Source organism: Accipiter gentilis, chromosome 10 (assembly GCF_929443795.1).
Source record: "Accipiter gentilis chromosome 10, bAccGen1.1, whole genome shotgun sequence".
Lineage (NCBI taxonomy): Eukaryota > Metazoa > Chordata > Aves > Accipitriformes > Accipitridae > Astur > Astur gentilis.
This window is the reverse complement of record NC_064889.1, coordinates 5,702,406-5,722,614: the sequence shown is the minus strand read 5'-3', so window position 1 is coordinate 5,722,614 and position 20,209 is coordinate 5,702,406. Positions and strand designations below refer to the sequence as shown.

General features: G+C 37.0%; 1 protein-coding gene across 2 annotated transcripts in view; it reads right to left on the bottom strand.

Moving 5' to 3' along the window:
- Positions 1 to 5,082: 5,082 nt before the first annotated feature.
- The window catches only part of CIB2 (calcium and integrin binding family member 2), a 65,234-nt gene continuing 50,107 nt past the window's right edge, over positions 5,083 to 20,209 (bottom strand). For both annotated transcript variants that reach the window (XM_049813263.1, XM_049813262.1), the window contains exons 4-6: positions 13,043 to 13,190; positions 12,751 to 12,946; positions 5,083 to 6,205 (exon numbers count right to left, since the gene is read on the bottom strand). In XM_049813263.1, coding sequence (XP_049669220.1) covers positions 6,184 to 6,205; positions 12,751 to 12,946; positions 13,043 to 13,190 — 366 coding nt within the window. In that variant the 3' untranslated portion in view covers positions 5,083 to 6,183. The remainder of the gene's footprint in view (positions 6,206 to 12,750; positions 12,947 to 13,042; positions 13,191 to 20,209) is intronic.

Genomic DNA, 20,209 nt, shown 5'->3' with positions numbered 1-20,209 from the left:
AGAATCTTACATCTGCACAAAAAAAAAGTTGCATGACCATTTTCTGAAAACCAAAAAGATCATTGTGGTTAAAATCCCAATGTACTTCTTCCTCTCAGGGTCTACTAGGCCATAATGACAAAGCCGACAGAAGACCATTTCCTCTTAACAGAGGGAAAAAACGTGCTGAATATCAATTTATTTCTAAGTGCCACTGAAGTAACCCTGAGTATTTGATTGCTAAAAAAAGATTACTAATGATCAGCATGAGTTCACTACCAGTACTGCCTCCAGGGTGACGTGAGGAGTAGCCCATAACCACCGGGGATGAAAGGCACATTAAAAAGCTGGATCCGACTTCCCCAGCAGGAACTGGTCAGACGAATACTTTCTCAGACTGAACTGAGAACCATTTCCAGCAAGCCAACAGAGACACCTTGTACCTGCTTTCTCACAGAGCTTTACATGAGGGACCAGACCAAAGTCTTCAGTTATCACCCCTTCAACAATCGGCTGCCATTTCACAGAGCTTGTCAGCATACAGAACAGATAGCAAGCTTTATGTGTGTTGAATTGCCCAAGTTGTGATTAAGCCCACAGCAATGAGTTGCCGTGCTCCTGGCAGGCTGCCACATCCACTGATTTCACTTGCAAAAAGTTACAGTAAAAACAGAGGAGGCTGGACTGGTGCCCATAACCCTCTTTAGCAGTTAAAACACTTCAGCCTACATTTTCAGGCATATACAGCCTCAACCTGTATGTGCACAGAGCCAGAGAAGAGTGTAAAAATCATGGTTTGTGTTGGAGGGCTTGTGAGCATGTGCTCAACAGCATCCATGCCAGATTAATCACGCATGTGCAAAACAGCACAAGTTGTGGATTTATGTATAATAATATTTGGATATGAGCAAATCTAAACCAAGAAAGAACAGAGGGAATGAGTAACCTACATTGCAACAGCAAAGCACATGAGGCTGACACACTTGTCACTGGTCTTGCAAATGAGAGACAGTCAAAAGAACAGGGTAGTAGGGAATTTAATTCGGAGTTTGGGTTGTAAAAGGTCTTTTACAGACAAGACTGGCAGAACTTCCAGTTAAATAAAGGCACTTTCATCTGTAATGCTGATGCTCTTTTAATTCTACCAAGAACAGTCTCTTCCTTTTCCCTACCAAAGAGAATTTGATAGTTACTTGGTGTCATTAGCATCTCTACAAGACACCAATAACTGCAGAATGATACAGAGAAAAAAGCAGAACATCTGTTCACTGTCCTTTATTTCTGTCTCAGACACACATCTTTCTAAGGACATGAACAATTATAATTGCATTATCTTTAATGTCTTCCTCATCAATTTTCATTCTACTGTCTGTCCCAGCGGAGACGTATAGCGCAATAACATTATAAACTCTTTTTAATCCTGCTGTTATTTCAGCCCACATTGATTTATTGTGGATCCTGAGCTGACAAGTCTAATATTTCCCATTCCACAACAAAAACTCTGGCTCTAGCTTACTTTATATTGTTATTTCAGAATATAATCTGAATCTATTCAGATCACTAGAATATGACGTTTACAGTTTCTGCAACAAAATCCTTATTTGTTTAGTTTTTAATGTACATTTCAATTTTCAGGGATTTTAATAAAAACCATTTTTATTAACATGTTGTTTTCATAAACAACAAACACCGGAACAGATTCCATCTCTTTAAGAAGAAAGATAATGTCATATATGGTGCCTTACCTCAGTTTGACCTTAATTCCAAGAAACACTTCTATTCAGAACAGTACGTTTGCCACATGCTGAACATTAGGCATATGCCTAAGCCCCATTGAAGATGAAATACATGAGTTGTTGGAGACAGAGATGTTTCACAGCAATCAAACATAAAACTTGTTAATAGAAAACATTATGGTAGATAAACTTCAATGCATCAGATAATGCACATCTAAAATAATCAAAGTTGAAATAACCCATTCTTGTATTTTCTCATACCAAGAAAAAGATATAAATACCACAGACCATATAAAGACTTCAACTTAGTGTTTGTCACTGTTCTAAGGCAAACAAGCTAGCATAACTTAATAAAGGATAAGACAGAAAACACTATAAATCAACGGTTTATATTACTCACAACAGCTGTGGCCACCGTATTTCCAGAGAACACGACAGATGATATGAAATAATGATTTTTACAAACAAAAAAACATGAGGCACTACTATTGCATAATGAAAAAAATTAAACTAATATATAATGATTCTGAAAGACAGCAAAACTGAGCAGGTAGAATTAAAAGCATACTAACTCATGAAAGGGAAAAGAATTATCCGATTATTATGATCAAAATCAGATATTACTGAGGCCAACATCACACAAAAGGAAATGAGTAATTGTATGGAAAATCACAATACCTGCATTTGAGACAGGGCTGGAAATACTGTAAAGGAGTATTGTCATTATACTGTATCACAATCCAACTACTGTGTGTATCAAGAAAAAAATTCTCATGCACACAAATTATTCTATAAAGTCATTAAGTTTTCACGTACCTCTTTCATACATATTTAGTTTTGCCCCTTGTAAGATTTAACTTCATGAATTTGATCAGATATGAAACTTTGTGTAATTATCTACAGTTTTAAAATCAGTAATTAACCACAGTTTTCATCCTTTTGTTTGTGGCATCATAGACTCTATAGTATCCCAGGTTTCAGGGAAATTTAAAGTTGAATGAAGTCATGACCTGATATGATGTTATGGTGCCACCTTGTGATGTTCATCAGAAGTGCCTCTAACATGTACAAGGAGACAAAAATAGCCCTGGGGGAAAAAGGAAAAGAGACTGTTTCTATGCGATTGCGAAAAACTGCAAGAGATTCCAACACTGAGTCTGTTGACAGAGAGGAGCATGTGGTTATCGACTGACAAAAGAACATTCAGCATTTTAAGATTACATTAAAAGGGCATGAGAGAGCACAAAGAACTGCAGCAAAAAAACAACTCCTTTCCTCAACACAGATCCAATTACAGACATATGAGTTAATTCCACTGAAGTCAGCAGAGTTACTGAAGATTAATATGGAAGTAATGAGGATCAGATTTTGGCCTGCAGGCTCTTATAAATCTGGCTTACGGTATTCCCTTAAAACAATGATAAACTGAAGTGTGTTAATAAATAACTTGGCTATTACATGCTTTTCAACAGTGTTCTGTTCATTTCCACCAGCTCCTTTTTGTCCCTAAGATGATGTGAGTGTACAAAAACTAGAGATAACACACACTTAGCTACTTTAATAACGGCTTTAGATTATAGTTTTCCTTTTTCTTTGTCCGTTTTTGAAGGCAAATATAGAAATGTCTGTTCATATTTAAGGCCTTTTTTGCAATACAAAATGTATGTCCTCTTGCTTTTAGGCCAAATCCAAAATTGTTTTAAATCTAAATCTCTTTTACCGTTTCAGTTTCTTTCTAAATTGCCTGATAGTTCCTTTTGAGTAAGCCTGGTTGAAGAAACACTTGTTAGTGAATTCGTAAGATTCTGCCACTAATGCTATTGCAGAAATGCAGCTGGTTTTTTACCACATAACACTATTGAAATTTGCAATCCATCATGCTGCACTCCATTCAATACTCTTGCTATAATAGAAGTTTCAGTCATAAGACATCCAACTACAGACAACTAAGAAACTGCAAATACAAAGCTTCTATAGAAATCCATCCCTTACCTTCCTTTGCCATCAGGTGATATAACAACTTACCTACTACTAGGTAGGATTATTTTGCTCCAGCAGCATTTAGAGTACATCTCTCTCTCAAACTCCAGGAATATACTACATTTCTCAGTTTTTTGTTACAGGAGACAAACATAAGTCAAAGAAATAAAGGGAGTTAGGACAACTGCATACATTTGTATCTGCAGTATTATGCAAGAATTCTCTAACTGTGGACAAGAATATTCCTTCACAGGGTGCTCCTGATTTCTTTTTGTTTCTCAGTTCAGATGGATGAATCCAGGGTTAAACATCTGACTGCAAGCCCAAGTGCCTCTTCAACTGTTCTGTGACTTTCAGGTCAGGGAGGACACAGGGAAACAACACTTGAGCACATTCCAAGGCAACCGAGATCTTCCTTTAAGTGGGGAAAATGATCTAAAATCATGGAATGACACACAGTGTCAGGAAGAAAAGAATTTTAGCTAATAGAAATTTTAAAACATAGAAAAAGAACACTGATGTCAAAACAAACTGACCTATGTCATCAGCACCAGATCCTTTTTGACTGAATAATCTGATCCAGAATCTTGCAAACTTCTATTTTACAATACACACTAATCGTGACAGAAAAACCACATCTCACAAGGCTTTCAAGAGTAAATGTGTGTCTTGAAAGAAATAAAAAACTATTAGGCTGACATTTCAATGAATAGGAAGTAATTTTAACATAATCTCTCTTAATGCCAATGTCTTGCAAATTGTTTGAATCAACCAATTAATCTAATTTAATCTGCTTGAAATGAAAAAGATTGAGGCTTGACTCTCTTCTTACTCAATCAGAAGTGAGTACCAGGATTGATTTATGCTACTTTTAACTTGGGTAAACAAATCAGAGGGAATTCAGGCTCCAGTTCCTTTATCTAAACAGAAACCAGTAGGAGGAAGCATTAAAATGCTATAAACATCACCAAATATGATCACTCTAAAAAAAATTTTTAAAATAAATATTAGTAATAACATAATAGTTTCATTTTCACTATGCTATCTTAGACAAGGCTGTCCTGTATACCTTGAATATCCAGAATTTCCATCAACACTTTTAATGTACAACCATACTGCTAGATAAATATTTCTTCTTGATGCATACTGTGTAAATTTGAACAGCAAGCTACACTGCAAGCTCACCATACATAAGACGTTCTGAGGTAGATAAGCAGCAGCATCCCTACGGAAATGGTAAAAAGATTAATTTCTCTACTTCAACAACTTTTTCAGTAAGAATAACACATTTCACCCTTTGAAAGACTTAACTTTACAGTAACTGGAATAATGACTGGAAAGGAAATTAGTATGTGCTTAGCCCAAAAATTCTCAAAGCACAACAGAATGCGTCAAAAGTTTTAATTGTGATGACTTTGATACAGAAGCCATGTAAGTGACAGAGCCCTTCTATTGACTGGTAGAACAGTAATACACATATGATTGTCTTCAGGCCCCAGTACCTAAACAATACTGGAATTAAAAAAAAACAATAATAAATCAATCTAGCTGATTTCCAGCTGGAGAGGGAAGAGAAATATAGAGCTGCATTCATGCATTTTATGGGAAAGATTGCATAGCTAGTTAGAAAGAAAATGTCTTTTCATGTCCTTGGTGGTAGTTCTGTGCTTCTTTAACTTCTTCATGAGTTACAGATGATCATATTCTTCCATTCAACATTATCAGCCCATAGAATGAGTAAAATGCAGGACCCCTTTTAGGAATAAGGACACACTTTCAACATTTATCTTGGGAAGAAATGAATCATGTATGTAGTTATCATATACAAAAGGCAAATATTTCAAGTTTCATAAGGACTTGACAATCCATAAAGTATTGGTTGAAGGTAAGCACCAAACCCAGCAACTGCCATTTCAGTGACTGAAAGGCAAACCTGGGATGTGGTTGTCTTCAACACTGGGAGCTTGATCTTGACTGCAGTTCTTTCACCCAAGATAATTTCCATGCAAGATCCCCAGCTGTACAACACAGTGATAGAGGCATCTCATTATTTAAGGCCCATGCTTTCTTCCAAATACTCTTGGAAATGTCACCAAAGCTAATCTTTCTGTCAATCTTTTTTTTTTTTTTGCGCTTTTAAGAGCAGTATTAAATATTCACAAATATAAAAACTATGTGGAAATACCTTTAATAACTTTCTCATTCTGCCTGTTTAAAAAAAGAAGGAAAAAAAAAGAAAAACCACAAGCCAACAACCAACCATCTCTGCCAGAGTGCTTGGCCAGCAGTGAAGATAAAAATGTGACTGTTCCAAATATCCTGTAGATCACATGATGCTTCTGTCTCCTTGTGGACCAGAACTATTGCAGTACTTTCTGCTGAGTTCTAAGAAGCCATAATTAGAGGACAAAAGCCCCCAAAGTGCCTGAGATTCAGAAAGGCTGGACTGGCAAGTAATATCTGATAACACTGGCTCACAGAAACCTCTTCAGATTCTTATGTGGAAAGTACTGCAAAGGAAAGAAAAAGATTAAGAGATATAAACACATTTATGATTACACACAACATTTTTTTTAAAGTACAAAAAGGAAGGCGCTGTGTAATGAATCAGAATCTCTTCTCTCACGGTCTCAGAAAGAATTAAACATTCTGGGAGAAATTTCCATCTTCTAAAAATGTTAGCTCAGGGGGCCAAGCTCAGCACTGGATTAAATCAAGTATAAATTGACCTGTTTATTGTATATAGAACAGAGCTAATCATTTCCCATAGTACTTTTGCTATGGCACAGCACTGGATTCTTAAACAAGTCAAATTAGGCAGATAAATCTGTTGTTTCTCTTGCTAGGACCAAGAGATCCTGATTGTTATCTTCTTTCTATTTGCATTATGATACAGGAAAGCAGCTGTACTGCTGCCATGAGTTTTCAGAAGAACTCCCAAGCATCTTAGCAGGACAGTAAAAGACAATTTAAAGAGGACATGTTGAAAGCTCACTTTCTCTAGGTAGTAATCTCTGTTCAATGTCACGACAGTATAAACCGTATGTTTCTTTCTTTCTTGACTGAAATCAGAATTTTTGTATGTAAAAACTGTAATTTTGATGTCTACACCGACAGAAAATTTTAAAGGTTTGGAATATGTGAGAGTCTGAAGAGTTAGGGATGTACAGGTTTTGGATTTTGTTTTACAAAAAGAATGCTCTAACTTAATCACAGCTATTTGATTTGAATCAGGAATTCACTGAAGGAAGCTCTGTGGTATGTGTTTTGAGGAGATAAAATTTTATATTCACAGTGGTCCCTAGGAACTTTGTATCTAGGGATTTATTCAATCTGGGTGACACTGAAAGATATGACGTATAGCAGTCTGGCATACTAGCCTAAGTATCATGAAAGAAAGCATACAGTGATGCAAATTGCTTACCAGCACGAAGGTTTTAGAAAAACAGAATTATAAACATCTTGTTCTCAACTCAGGAAATGTCTAGAGCCCCATACTGATCGAAACTCGTGAAAATTTAAGTCCCACATAGGAAATATCTAGGAACTAAAAATCCACAGCATTGTATGTGAAAACATTTTAGGCATGTCTTCTTAAAAAAAACCCACATCCAAATCCACTTCACTGGAAAGATATTTATTGGAAATTTTTGTATTTCTTTGGAGATTAAGCTTTTTACTAAGAGGCAGCTGAAATATTCTGTGAAAACACTGACAAAAATTACTCCCTTCCACTGTTTTCTTGCTAAGCATCTCTTGCCAATTTGTCACTAGCTCTAATTTTGGTCCTTAAGAACTACATAATCTGCACATTGGGACAGGTCTTATAAGATGCACATTTCCTATAAAAGAGCTTCTGTTACTTCAGCTTTAAGTAGGACTGGAGTCACAACATCAACTGTTACACAGGTAAAGGCCCCCAAAAGTTTCAGAAATACTGCATTTCCAAAGACATATTTTTGTTTAATCCGTTGTTTCTCTGTCTAGTTCTGGCAGCATCCAGGTGTTACTTATGCCACATTCTTCTCAAACTCCATTTCAAATTGTTATAGTATGTTTCAACCTCAGGCATTCAAATAAGCTTAAGCTTCCAGGATGATTTATAAAATTATTTCCTGTGGAAAACATAACCAGTCTTGTAGAACAGAACACTTAGCCAGTTCAAACTGCTAATACTTCCATTAAACTACAAACGCCTTCTTAATGATAGCAATTTTGAGTGAAATAAACCTACTGGGATCAAAATTTCTGAACTAGCAACTGTCATTATCATTTACAGCTTACTCAAGCTTCTGGGATAACAGCCAAAAATGCATATCTTCTTCCCTGGTCAATGATTAGCAGTATTTTCTTCTAGTCTTAAAAAAATTCCTCAACCACAGCAGTGCAAATCAAGCAACAGACTTTACTGCATCTTCATTTGCTTGACATCAGTACAAAGCTTGCAAAGGCTGTCTGTAGGAGATTAAACCTACACAGGGTCATTAAGTAAAGGTTTGAGAAACAAGTGATGAGATAAGGAAAATCAGTCAACATACAGTAGACGAACTTTAGCTTATACTCTGTAGGAGATTAAACCTACACAGGGTCATTAAGTAAAGGTTTGAGAAACAAGTGATGAGAGAAGGAAAATCAGTCAACATACAGTAGACGAACTTTAGCTTATACTAGGACAAAGCCTGGATCATGGTGCCAAAATTAATGCCTGCTGTATATACTAAGTATGCATGATAGTATGACAGCTTAAAAAAACGCAACATACTGAGCTGTGTGAAAAAAGCACTTAAAAAACCAGAGTGTACATTGTTATAGGAATCTGGCCTTCAAAGGTTTTCCACAAACAGGGTAAAAAAGGTATTCCTCCTCAGTAATTTCATACCTCATTTTAGTGATGATGAGATTTTACAGTTGGATAGTTCATATTATAAAAGAGTTCTCAATGTTTGTCAGAAGTCAGGTAAGCACTGGTCCCATGTAACAGAGCAGAGAGAACAAAATGATCTATGGCTTAGATCACCTGCTCAAGCAATGGCAGAGCCAGGGATAAAACCTAATTGCATTGCATCCTAAGTTCCCTACTCTTACAATGTGAAGAAGTGGCTTTTGGTGGGAGGAAAAGACAAAGAACAGAATAAGAAATCCTCTACTACAAATAAAAATCATCTGGGGTCTGGTAAGTTAGTAAACACTTTCAGAAAGGATCACATATGAGGTGCCAGTATGGTATTCTGGGATCAGATATTCAGAAGTGTTGATTGCCCATAGCTTCACAGCAAAGTCTCCAAAAACTGCAGTTACCTACCATCTCCAATTGCTTACTAGCAATCATTTACAAAAGTGGCTATTGCTTTGATTCCTAGGTATTTAATTTGCATAGCTGCTGAGCAGTTGAAAGTATCAATCAATAGGCACTTCGGCTTCCTTGAATTTAAAGTCTGGAATGCATTCGGTTGGGCACAAAAAGTGGAGATACGCAAAACCAAATGAAATTATCACTGCCTCTGGACATTGATGGGGTGGTATTTCTTCCACGCATCTGCTGAAGATTTCAAAAAGGACAATTTTATTTAGATGAAAACATGTTTTCATATCTTTTTACAATATTAAGAAGATACTTCAGGCATAAGTTTACCACTAGCATATAGGGTTGTTAATCCACTATTAAGACAGTTCCTGTGCTTTGCATGTTCTGTATTATATTACATGGTCAAGCTGCACAGCTCTGTCTTCAGTGTGGCTGCATGCAGCCTATGGTTATCACTTAGGAGGACCATTACGGCTGAAGACACAGAAGAGAAGAAAATGAGAGGCCATGAATTGAGCTGGAGATTCAGAAAGACAAAAGAAAGCATTGTTTCATTAAATGAATAGGTAATGTGTTGAAGACTGTTACGGTGTAATTCAACTCAATGAGTAGGAACTGGGTTTTTTTGTGGTAAGAGATCAGCTACAGGAATTGCACTCTTGTTCCGTGTCACACGTTCTGTCACATGCTAGCATGCACTGGCTACGATCAGAGAGCACTGGTTTAGTTTCAGTCCCCAATCAGATCTTGGTGTACCTACTGTGGCATTAAAATTCAATGGACCCCATTCCAAAAATCAAATCACTGTCTCCCTTCAGAATGCAACGTTTACACAGTATTTAAAAAATGAAAGTAAGTGGCTCAGATCAGGAAGTTCAGTATTAAATATGTAAGTCTATGATGCAGTGCATACAGCAAAAATATGACTAAGAATGTCCTCAAAAAATAAAATACCTTTACAGGCAAAATGAACAGTAAACCATAATAAGGGAGAGGTATCGAGTCTTCTACAGATTGGTTTGGATAGAAATGGTCTCATGACCTTGTCACCTTCTTTTCCTGCAGCTGTTAACTCTGGCTGAAACAGAAACCAAATCAGAGAAACTACACATTCTCTTCTTGGCTCTGAGACTTTTTCCATTTACACCCTCATTTTGCCATATAGCTTCAAAGGTTAAAAAAACATGTTGCTGAGTTAACAGTCAGAGGCTCTAAGGCAGTGTTTCAGCTAGAAGGTGGAAGGAAACCCTTCTTTAGGTCATGTCACATCAAGAGCTCTTAAGCCTGAGGACTTCACAGCTGAATCCTGTGACCCACCTAATCTCCCGGACCTGAAAGGAGAGGGAAGTTACCATTTCCCTTGAAGCCAGGGATGGAAAAAGTCTGCCTAAAATATACACATTGCCATCTTGAACATTTAGGAGACATCTTGATAACATGAGTTCACCATTTCATAAACACGGATCAAAGTATATGCATATAAACTGAGCAACTGGATGATCCAATACTTGGTAGCCTTGTCCTTTGAGATTATCAGTGTTGTCAGTGATCCCTCCCTATTTTCTCTTTACCTAATCCATAACAAGCTCTGTACTTTTCACTTCATCCCTTATTTACTCATTTTCTTGCCCTGTTGAGTACCCAGCACTCAGGTCTTTCCATTCACTTCCTCAGTTTCCCAAAACATCACAAACTTGGAAAAGAAAAATAATTATGACAGTCATTCCAATGGCTACAGTGGCAAATATTCCTCTCTGCTACTTTCTCAGGAAATGAATGGACTGCACAGCATCCTTAGCTTGGAAGTCTCAGTCAGCAGTTTGCAAGCCTCTACAACACAGCAGTTAACAGCAGTAAAGTCAGTCCTGGCACGGAAAACTTCTGAAACTACAGCTTCTGCTGAGTCTTCAGATCTGCCTTCAATTCTTCACATTTGATCTCTGTTCTCTACCTGATTTGTAGGTACAGTACAGCCTTTTGATTGATTAAAGGAAACTCTCCCTGACCCCAGCAGCTTCTATATGGATAACAGTATAAAGAAAACATTTTCTTAGCTGGAAATATATGTAAACAAAATATTACAATACCTACTCAGCTCAGCCTCACCATAACAATGATATGTGTCTTGTTCTAAAAGAGTTTCCACTGATACACTTGATTAGTCAAGGAATGCCCGATATGTTTCTACTGTATAAAAGACATTCACATTAACTTTGTAGCATATCCTCTCCAGATGCTGATGTTTCTCAGGGTTCACAGGAATCATGTCCTCATGCTTTATTGTAGAATCATTTTGTTATAATGTCTTTCCTCAGAAATTTCATTTATGAAAGAAGTAAACTGTTCTGGGCTCTGCAGGAGACTTAGATGTTCTTAAGCACCATTAGCATTCAGATCACCAGTCCAAATTTTTACCTATCTTAATGCTATCCTAACCTTTATACTTATTTCCTGTGAAAATACAGTTTATTCAATCAGTCTGACTGTGAGCTTTGTTAATCTTCCCCAGTAACTTCTGAATCCTTTGGCAAAATTCAACAACACGTGACTGAAAGATGATTAAGTTTCTGCTGATTTCCTGCAAACAGGCAGCTGTGTAAAAAAGTGTCTCTAAGTGTTCCACTTCACAGAAAGACGCAAAATAATTCCGCACCCTTCCAGACATCGGAAAATCTACATAGATGAACCAGCCTTTGTGCCTTACCTGCAGCAAAAAATTGAAACTAAACTCCTTCTCAGTTATCAGCCAACTAATCAGGAGACATAAGTCTGCAGAAACTAGAATTTACTAATTCCAACATTCCCAAAACCATTTACAATCATACTGTATACCTGCTTGCAGTTAAGACAATTGTTGGATTACTTATCTGCCCAGACATTAGAACTTAAGTGTTATTATCAATTATCACCAGACAAACAGCAACACTACTAACTTAACAACAATGTGCACGAACAAAGATTATGAAAAAACTTTCTCAGGTTATCAAGCATTGACTATCAGACATAGTTAACCCAGACCACTGAAATTTGGGGAGAAATTAGACCTAGGTTTTAGCTTCAGTCTACTCTGCCAGTGGATTTAAGATTCAAATATGAACTCCTCCCAGCCTAGGAGTATCTTGTTCTGCTGGCTGGTTCTCTGTCATTTCTTAAAGAAGGCCTATCCTTGTATTACTTAAGTAACAGCTTTAATTATAAGTTTATGTAGAATGTTTTATTAATGTGTAAAAATAAAAAGTCACTGTCCTTTTCAAAAGATCTCTTTAGATATGAAGTGTGCAAGAAAAACTGTCTTAAGATAGCTGGGTTTTATCTACAGATTATTAGGAAGAAACAGCAACAAAAATATCAGTTATAATAAAACCCCTGTTTAGCAGTGGATCGAAGAAAGACTGCAGTAATTAATCATTTTAATTTACATACATTGCTATTCAGACAGCATGGATCCTTGCTATAGGCTTGAGAACAATATGAATTTGAGCTTATAACAGAGCAAAGTATTTTCCTGAACAAACCACAGAAACAGGGAAGAAAAAAAAAAGGGAGATAAAAGTCACTGAGCTCTTAGTCTTCAGGTTAGGAGAGTACTGGAATATGCTCTAGAAAAATAAACTGAGTTAGGATAAGAAGTCATCCTCTAGTCAGCTGTCTGGTAAAGTACTTAGACGTTTCTTGTATTACACTACGCAGCAATTTCTTAAAAAAATACCTGAAAATATGCAAGAGACTATCTTTTTCTTAAAACAATACCTGAGAAAGTCCGGTGCTTTGGAAATCATGTTTTCAAAATCTGCAAATCCTAGTTTCCCATCACCATCCATGTCAGCTTCTTCTATCACTTTCTCGCAAACTAAAGTGATTTCTTCTGCTGTTAGCTCTTCTCGGGTCAGCTTATTGAGGGTTTTTTCCAAGTCTGATTTACAAATGAAGTTATCTGTGTTAAAATCTGAACAATAAAAGAACCAAAGAAAAGATCACCAACAACTCTCATAGTCATTTACTCCAAACAAAAAAGGCATACAAAAGCATCCCAATACAGTACCATAGATCTTAAAGGCATAGATTGCTTTAAGCTCTCTGGGAGCCATTTCACTGAGCACAGAGAACATATCCACAAAATCATTGAAGCTGAGGCTTCCCTCTCCATCTTCTGAGAAAGATTCCACAATCCTTTCCTTGAAGGGATTCTCCTGTGAAAAAAAGATACATATTTATTATTATTATTATTATTATTATTTCAGTATGTGGAAGACCAAAAGCTGCAGACTCCCTGTTAATAAGTAATTAATTCCATGGTTGCCTCTTTGAAGACAGCTTTTCTCCTTCCAAAATGCATCTAAAAATTTACATTTGCATGCTTTAGCACAAAGCGTCAGCAGAACATGCTGCTGCATAGTACCACTTCTCGCCCAGAGTTTCTCAGCTCCATTGTTACTCATTCTCTCTAAACTGGTGCTCATCTTGTTTCTCTTGGGTGGAACACATACTTTATAAATGTTAGGGTAAAGGTACTAAGAGTGTGAAGGTCATTTGCACGTAACAGGTTCCTGACAGGGTGCCAGACTGACATGGTCAGGAGGGTTACAGCTCCTATATTAAGAAGCTAGCACACAAACAGAGGATGATAGAAGGGGAAGGAAACAGGGAGACCAAGGTAGAAAGCCACTGAAACAAACAGGGTCTTTACATCTTCTGGTGGCACCTAAGTGAAGGCTGGATGAACAAATACTGTCTATGAAACCACTTTAAAAAGGAAGTATTTGCATTCCACACCTGACTGATGTGGAACCATCAATCAGCCCTCAACCAAACCATGTCTGTTCACTAAGGATGTTGAGTAACATCCTGGTAGAATCTTGCAGAAAAGTCTTTCATTTTCTCTCTGATACACATCAATGTCCAACCCTCTGGTTGAACTGACTACAAATTACAGAGTTTTAAATGAAATTTAATCTCTGCAGGAGATGACCCTGAAAGATCCTTTTCTAGCACCCTACCAACCCAGCTGGTGTCAAGGCTACTCTGAATAAGACAATATTCAAAACCCATAAACACACAAGCAAGCATAAGAAAAGCTGCTTTACTACTCTGAAGTCCAAAACAATTGTTTTTAATGTAACAAAACAACATCTTTCTCACAGCTATATAAAAACCGAAGATGAATTTGTAACTATGGCTATAAAACTGGGAAAATCAACTCAATTCAGCTGAAAGTGAGTAAAACACAAACATCATTTGGACTTTGAGCAGCCTCTCATCAAAGCTGTTCTACAGATCTTATCTGAAGACAAGACACCAATTAACATATTGATCTCCTATAGAAGTCATCAGCTTTAGTGGTGGCATATCATATTCATTATTTTTAATATGCATGCAGCATTTTATTTGGCTTTAAAAGAAGCAGTATTGTGAAAGCTCAGTGCTCAATCATATATCCATTTCATGTCTTTTTATCTCCAAGTTTAATTAGCTAAAAAGTATTCACAAACCATCCAATTATTTTAAATGAAATTTCAGAAAACAGCTATATTTGAGAGGTAAATGACTAGAAGATGTTATTTTTCAGTTTACTTGAATTCTTTCTTGAACATCTAGAACAGATGCATCTATAGAACACATTTTCTGCATACTCGTGGAAACTAAAAAAAATACAAGCAGCATACACAAAGCAGAGTTACACGAACAGACTGATGATTTTTATTTATGTAGTATCCTTCACCTTAAAGGGACTTAAAGTACCTTACAAGAATTGGGCTACTTACCACTAATATGCAGCTGCCTCAAGTGAAATTCAACAACTGTTAAATGGTTTGCAGCAGCTTACAACTAGAGCTGAACCTAAAGATATTCAACTGAAATCAGGGGGGGAACTTGGAAGCATAATAAAATTTGTCACCCACACAGACATAGCATTTAAGATACATTTTGTTATAGCCTCAAATAATGAAAAAGTTTTAAGGATTCTTGCTAAAAGACAAGCATAACATACAAAAGCTTAATTTCTCTAAGAGAAATGTGAGGTGTGACTGTGCATGCGGATATTTCAAAGAACATCCAGTTCCTGGAAAGCAGCCTTCCTTTTTCTTCAAGTGATGGGTCAACGTGTAGATTCACACTACGGGACGACACTTTGCAGTGTCTAGTTCCACGATGCAAGAGTACAGAGATGTGGTCAGACATTTGGGTACCAGGCATGGATTGGTCAAGGCTATACCACATCTACATACATTTGTCAAGTCATGTCACCTGGCAAATTTAAGAACAAATTTCAGTGGCCATCCCAGCTGGAACTTTGAGATACTTTTTCACAGAAGCAATACTGGCCATCCACATCCTCAGAGAGCATACCTGGTTCTATCGGGAGGTTTCTATTTAATGGTTACAAAGCACTCAGGACACATCAACTATCTAATGCGATGTCTTTGGGTCTTGCGGTTTGCACTCTAGGACTACTTCCATGGTAGAAATTAGTTGGAGTCTGCCAAAAGGCAAATATCCTTCTAATGACAAATCAGTCAAAGTGTCAACCTTCCAAGGATGGGTGAGATCTGAGAAACAGACAATGGAAGTGTAATTCCCTGAGACAATCAAGATTCAAAATGCACCACTAAATGCCAAGATCTCTCCAGTCTTTCTGGCTAAGATAATGGCCAGGAATAAGGCTGTTTTAATGGATAGGTGAAATAGGGACCACAGAGCTGTAGGCTCAAATGACAGCCCATTAAAATAGTCAATACTAAATTCAAATTCTCCTACAGGGTTCAATGACTGAAGTAATTCCACAATAGGGAGCATGTCTACATTTTTCAAAGGGCAGGAGATTAATGAGCTCACTGTGCTGAGCTGAACATGTAAGGCTGAGCTCGCTGTTCAGATGAAGACAAAAGCAGGCCAAATAAAAATAAAAAATAAATTAAATAGAGAGAAAAAGAGGGATTCCTGAAAATAAAAAGACAACAGCCTCAAAAAAGCAGCAGAGTCACATCTCTCAAGAATCTCAGAATGAAAAACAACACCCCAGAACTAGCCAGATGGCTGAAAGTCATTGTAAAGGGATACATAATGATCGCTCGCATCATGTGCATGATGTGTAGAGGAGGTATAGCAGATGTGCATCTGTGGGTACTGCTAAGGCTAAAGTATCTGACTTGAGTGCTTGGAAATATGCCTGTCTGTGATACAAATATACGTACAGACACTCTGGAAAACAATCAATTCTATTGTTTCAAATTGTCAGTTTGTTAATAAGCCAAAGTAAGATTCATTTGGGCTGAAAAAGGCCCACTTTCTTCCTAAAAGCACATAAAAAATTGGTGTATCTGTTAAATGTTTAATACTACAGAATGCTAAATATCAGAGTGGACAAGAAAACATGTTAGAAAAATTGTCTTTTTTATTTCTAGAATATTATATTGCTTTCTTTGGAACAAACCTCATCAGAAGTGTCATGGTAACAGTTGTAAACTGACATCTTAGAGGCAGCATTGGATAACAAACAGGGGGCACACAGATGCAAATATCCCTGTCAGCAGGGAATATCAAACCCAGGACTTTCTGCATTAAAAATGCTAGGCATAATCTCTCTGACCTAATAAGCATATTGCAGTTGCATAAGATGAATTATCTATTTGGCATGTTGGAGATCTTGAAAATACAGATGAATTAACGATGAATTAAATGGAACTAAGCATACTTTTTAAGTAACTCTTTGCCAAATGGATCTCTAAAACCTAAATGAAAAATAAAATCTTTCCTCATATTGATTTCTTTCCTTTAACTTTCTCATATTATGTGTCTTCAGGCAGTATATCTGTAGCTTACACAATGGAAAGTATTAGCTTACCTTCACAGATACTTTTCACATCCTTTCTGTAATTTCATTACCTCTACTCTAAAGAGCACAGATTAGGGTTCCATCATATTTAAAGGAAAAGCCATGGGGGAAGGGAGTAAAGGGGAAAATGATACTGTTCCTTCCTAGACTGTTTTCCCTTAAGCACTAATTGTTTAAAAAAGAATCCTTTTAAAACTAGAAACTCACACTTGTCTTGTTAAAAAGCTTTTTCTGTCCTCACAATAAAAATGAGAGGGGAGACAGAAACAATAAATAATTATTACAGCTGAAACTCTGCTGTTTCGCAGATTGATGCTGCTGTAGTGGCTTGAGATAATCCTCCTAAACGTGCCATCCATCTTTTTTAACAATCACTTTTTCTACTCAGATAATTGTGTTTCTATACATTTTTGAACATCATGCGGCATCTATTCCAACATACAGACCTAGAACACCATACAATAAAACACAACCATTAGTTTTCTAAGAAATTATTACAGGGTTTATTCCTGAGACTGCAGCTAAATCTTACCAAATCACTTGTTATGTTCCCCTGTCCTCTAGTTTCCATCACAGGCTCTAGGAAACCATTGCGTTGTCCTTCTGCCCTATTCATTTTTGCAGCTTAATGAATTAATTTAAAGCACTGTGTCTTATTTTCACAAGCTGACTGCATTTTGGAAATAAGTTGCAAGTAAAGTTGTAAGATATGTCAAGATAACTAAGCTGGAGATGCTGGACAGTCATAACAAAATGTTTCTTGGTTTTATATGCACAGAAACATGATGATCGTTTTCTCTTTTTTGTTTGAACGTAAGTCCCCACTGACATTAGGGAAAATATTTAAATGCAAAGAGCAGTCTGCAGACTACTGAAAGCCAGAATCCCTTTGGATACTTTAATGAGGACTTGTTCAGAACTGATCAGAAGCAAACCCTTCTCAAATTTCAGGAGTTATTCCTAAAAAAAATAGAAATGAACTCTTATCAGACAAACATCAATATAAAAATGGCTAGATTGTTCATTACCAGACCTCCATAGGAGAGGCTGGTGCTTTGGAAGAGAAGCATAGCAAGTACAAAAGCAAATTGTCCCTGGAGCAGATAAAAGCACGTTTGTTGGATTTTTTTTTTTCCTTTTCTTCTTCCTCAAATCAGTAATTTATTTTTTTTTCATGTTTAGATCATTATATTCATGTCAACAAACTTCTTTGCAGTGCCTACAGGGTACCAATTAAGCAAACCCTGCACAAACCAAGGCTAAGATACAGCTAAATTAATACATTTATATCTTAAAAAAAATGATCACCTCATTATGTCAGTAAGCAGAAGTGTTAAGACAGATCAGCAATGAGCTTACCCCTTTATTGAAGGCTGCACTATGGCCACAACAGCCAAATAACAAAAGATTCTGGTTGCATATAGAATTGTTTAAGTATTACAGAACATAACAGTACATAATGGGAATATAAGGCATTTTAACAAAAAACGATTCACTAACTATAGCAGGAAACTGCAGACAATACTGGTAAAGACCCTCAAGCAGGTACAGACTTGGAGTTCAAGGGAGAGAAAAATGGCCCTCACTTACTACACTTGGAGGGCATACAGTTGAGACACACAGTTAAAAAGGGGCTTCCGAGAAACAAGAGTGGTCTGAAAGGGGTAAAACATCCCATCTTAACTAGAAACAACTAACAGGATGCGGAGACAAGGAAGTTGGGATGAGCTGCTGGCAAAGATTGGCCACAGCAGGGGTCGGGCCTTGGGAAGAGTATCAACCTGCTCTCTCAGCTGTCATGGCCCATTACACGGAAAGCTTGGAAACTAAGGACTCACTGAAATGACTTCTAAAATTCCATCCTATTAAAATTGTAGGAAGTGTTTTCATTTTATTTTGAAGCAACTTGCATGCATTCATGTTTAAACTTGCCAAAATAGGGTGCTAACATTGGTTTTGAAATGTGTGATCGATTCCCTGTTCCCTGTGTGCCCTTTCTTTCCCTTGACTGATTCCTGTGTCTGCTGGTCATTGTTTCAGTGCTGTGTGGATTTATGAACTACCTGACTCACTGCTGCAGCTAATGACAAGGCCTGTGAGGATCAATGAAGTTACTGCGTGAGCCAAAAAAAGAAAGCAACAGACTGTAAAGAGAATGAAACTAAAATGGTTCCCCTCCAGGAAGTCCCTTTATGACCAACTCCTGACAGAAGGATTGCTCTACACTACAATGACCAGAGACAGGCCACACACCAATGTGAAGGTTCTGACAATTAGGGATGTATATGTCACAAAGAAGATGGCCACCCACCCACTTCTACAGATCATACGTGGTCTCTGTCATCAGGTTACACTCCCACATCTAGCTCTGTGGAAGGGACAGGGATAACATGAGTGTAATCAGTTTTATTTTGAAATGAGATCACTTTGGCTTTCTACATGGTCTCATATTGAACTGCCCGTATCATTGCTATGATTTTGCAATAATAATTGCTGCAATCTCACAGGTGTCCATATGCCCTAAAGTTAATTAGACTGCTGCCTGTGTGTAACCAAGATTGTCAAAATTAGAAAACAGAGACTGCAGTGAAACAGATGGAGTAAACCAGTTCTGTTAACTTCAGTGTAATGGTAGACCTGACGGTCAACTTTTAAGAATCATGAGTTGGTCACTCACTTTAAATGACAGTGAATTATTCACTATCAGCATTTTTTTTTTCTTTGAAGCACAAAAAACCTGCCTCAAAACATTAATGCGTGAGGTAAAGATCTTTCTTTATAGTAGCAGAATCTAATTTCGAAAAGTGCATTATTGATTCTCTCCATTTGTCAGAACCTACAGTGGTATTGAGCTCAACATTGCCAGTAACTAGAAATGTAATGTGTATATGAAAAAAGCCAGGTGCATTGAAATTATCACTAATTTTATTAGAATTCAATAGACATTTAGTTCATTTATTTCTATTTTGAGATTTAAATGTTGGCTTTGTCTTCACCTTGGATGAAAATTTACTGAAGAAAGAAAACACAATAACAATTTATTTAGCAGTCTGCTCAAGTTGCAAAAATTAAAGATTTTTTTTTCCTTGGTGTATGAGCTGGAGTTACTACCTAGACTGCTTGGAAAATGAACTCTAGAGGAAAGACTCTACCCCCCACTCCCCACCTGCACAGGTAATTGCAAATGCTCCATGACCAAGATTGACCCCGATTTATAACTGAGATCCTAGGCAGCTTTTTAATATCTTTTAGCGTCAATGTTTTGAAAGAGTTATGGAGGAAGATCTACTCTCCTCTAACTAATATTTTACTGGAAACAAGCTCACTAGCTATTGAATGCACCTTCTCTACGAACTGCTAGAATTCCTGAAATAA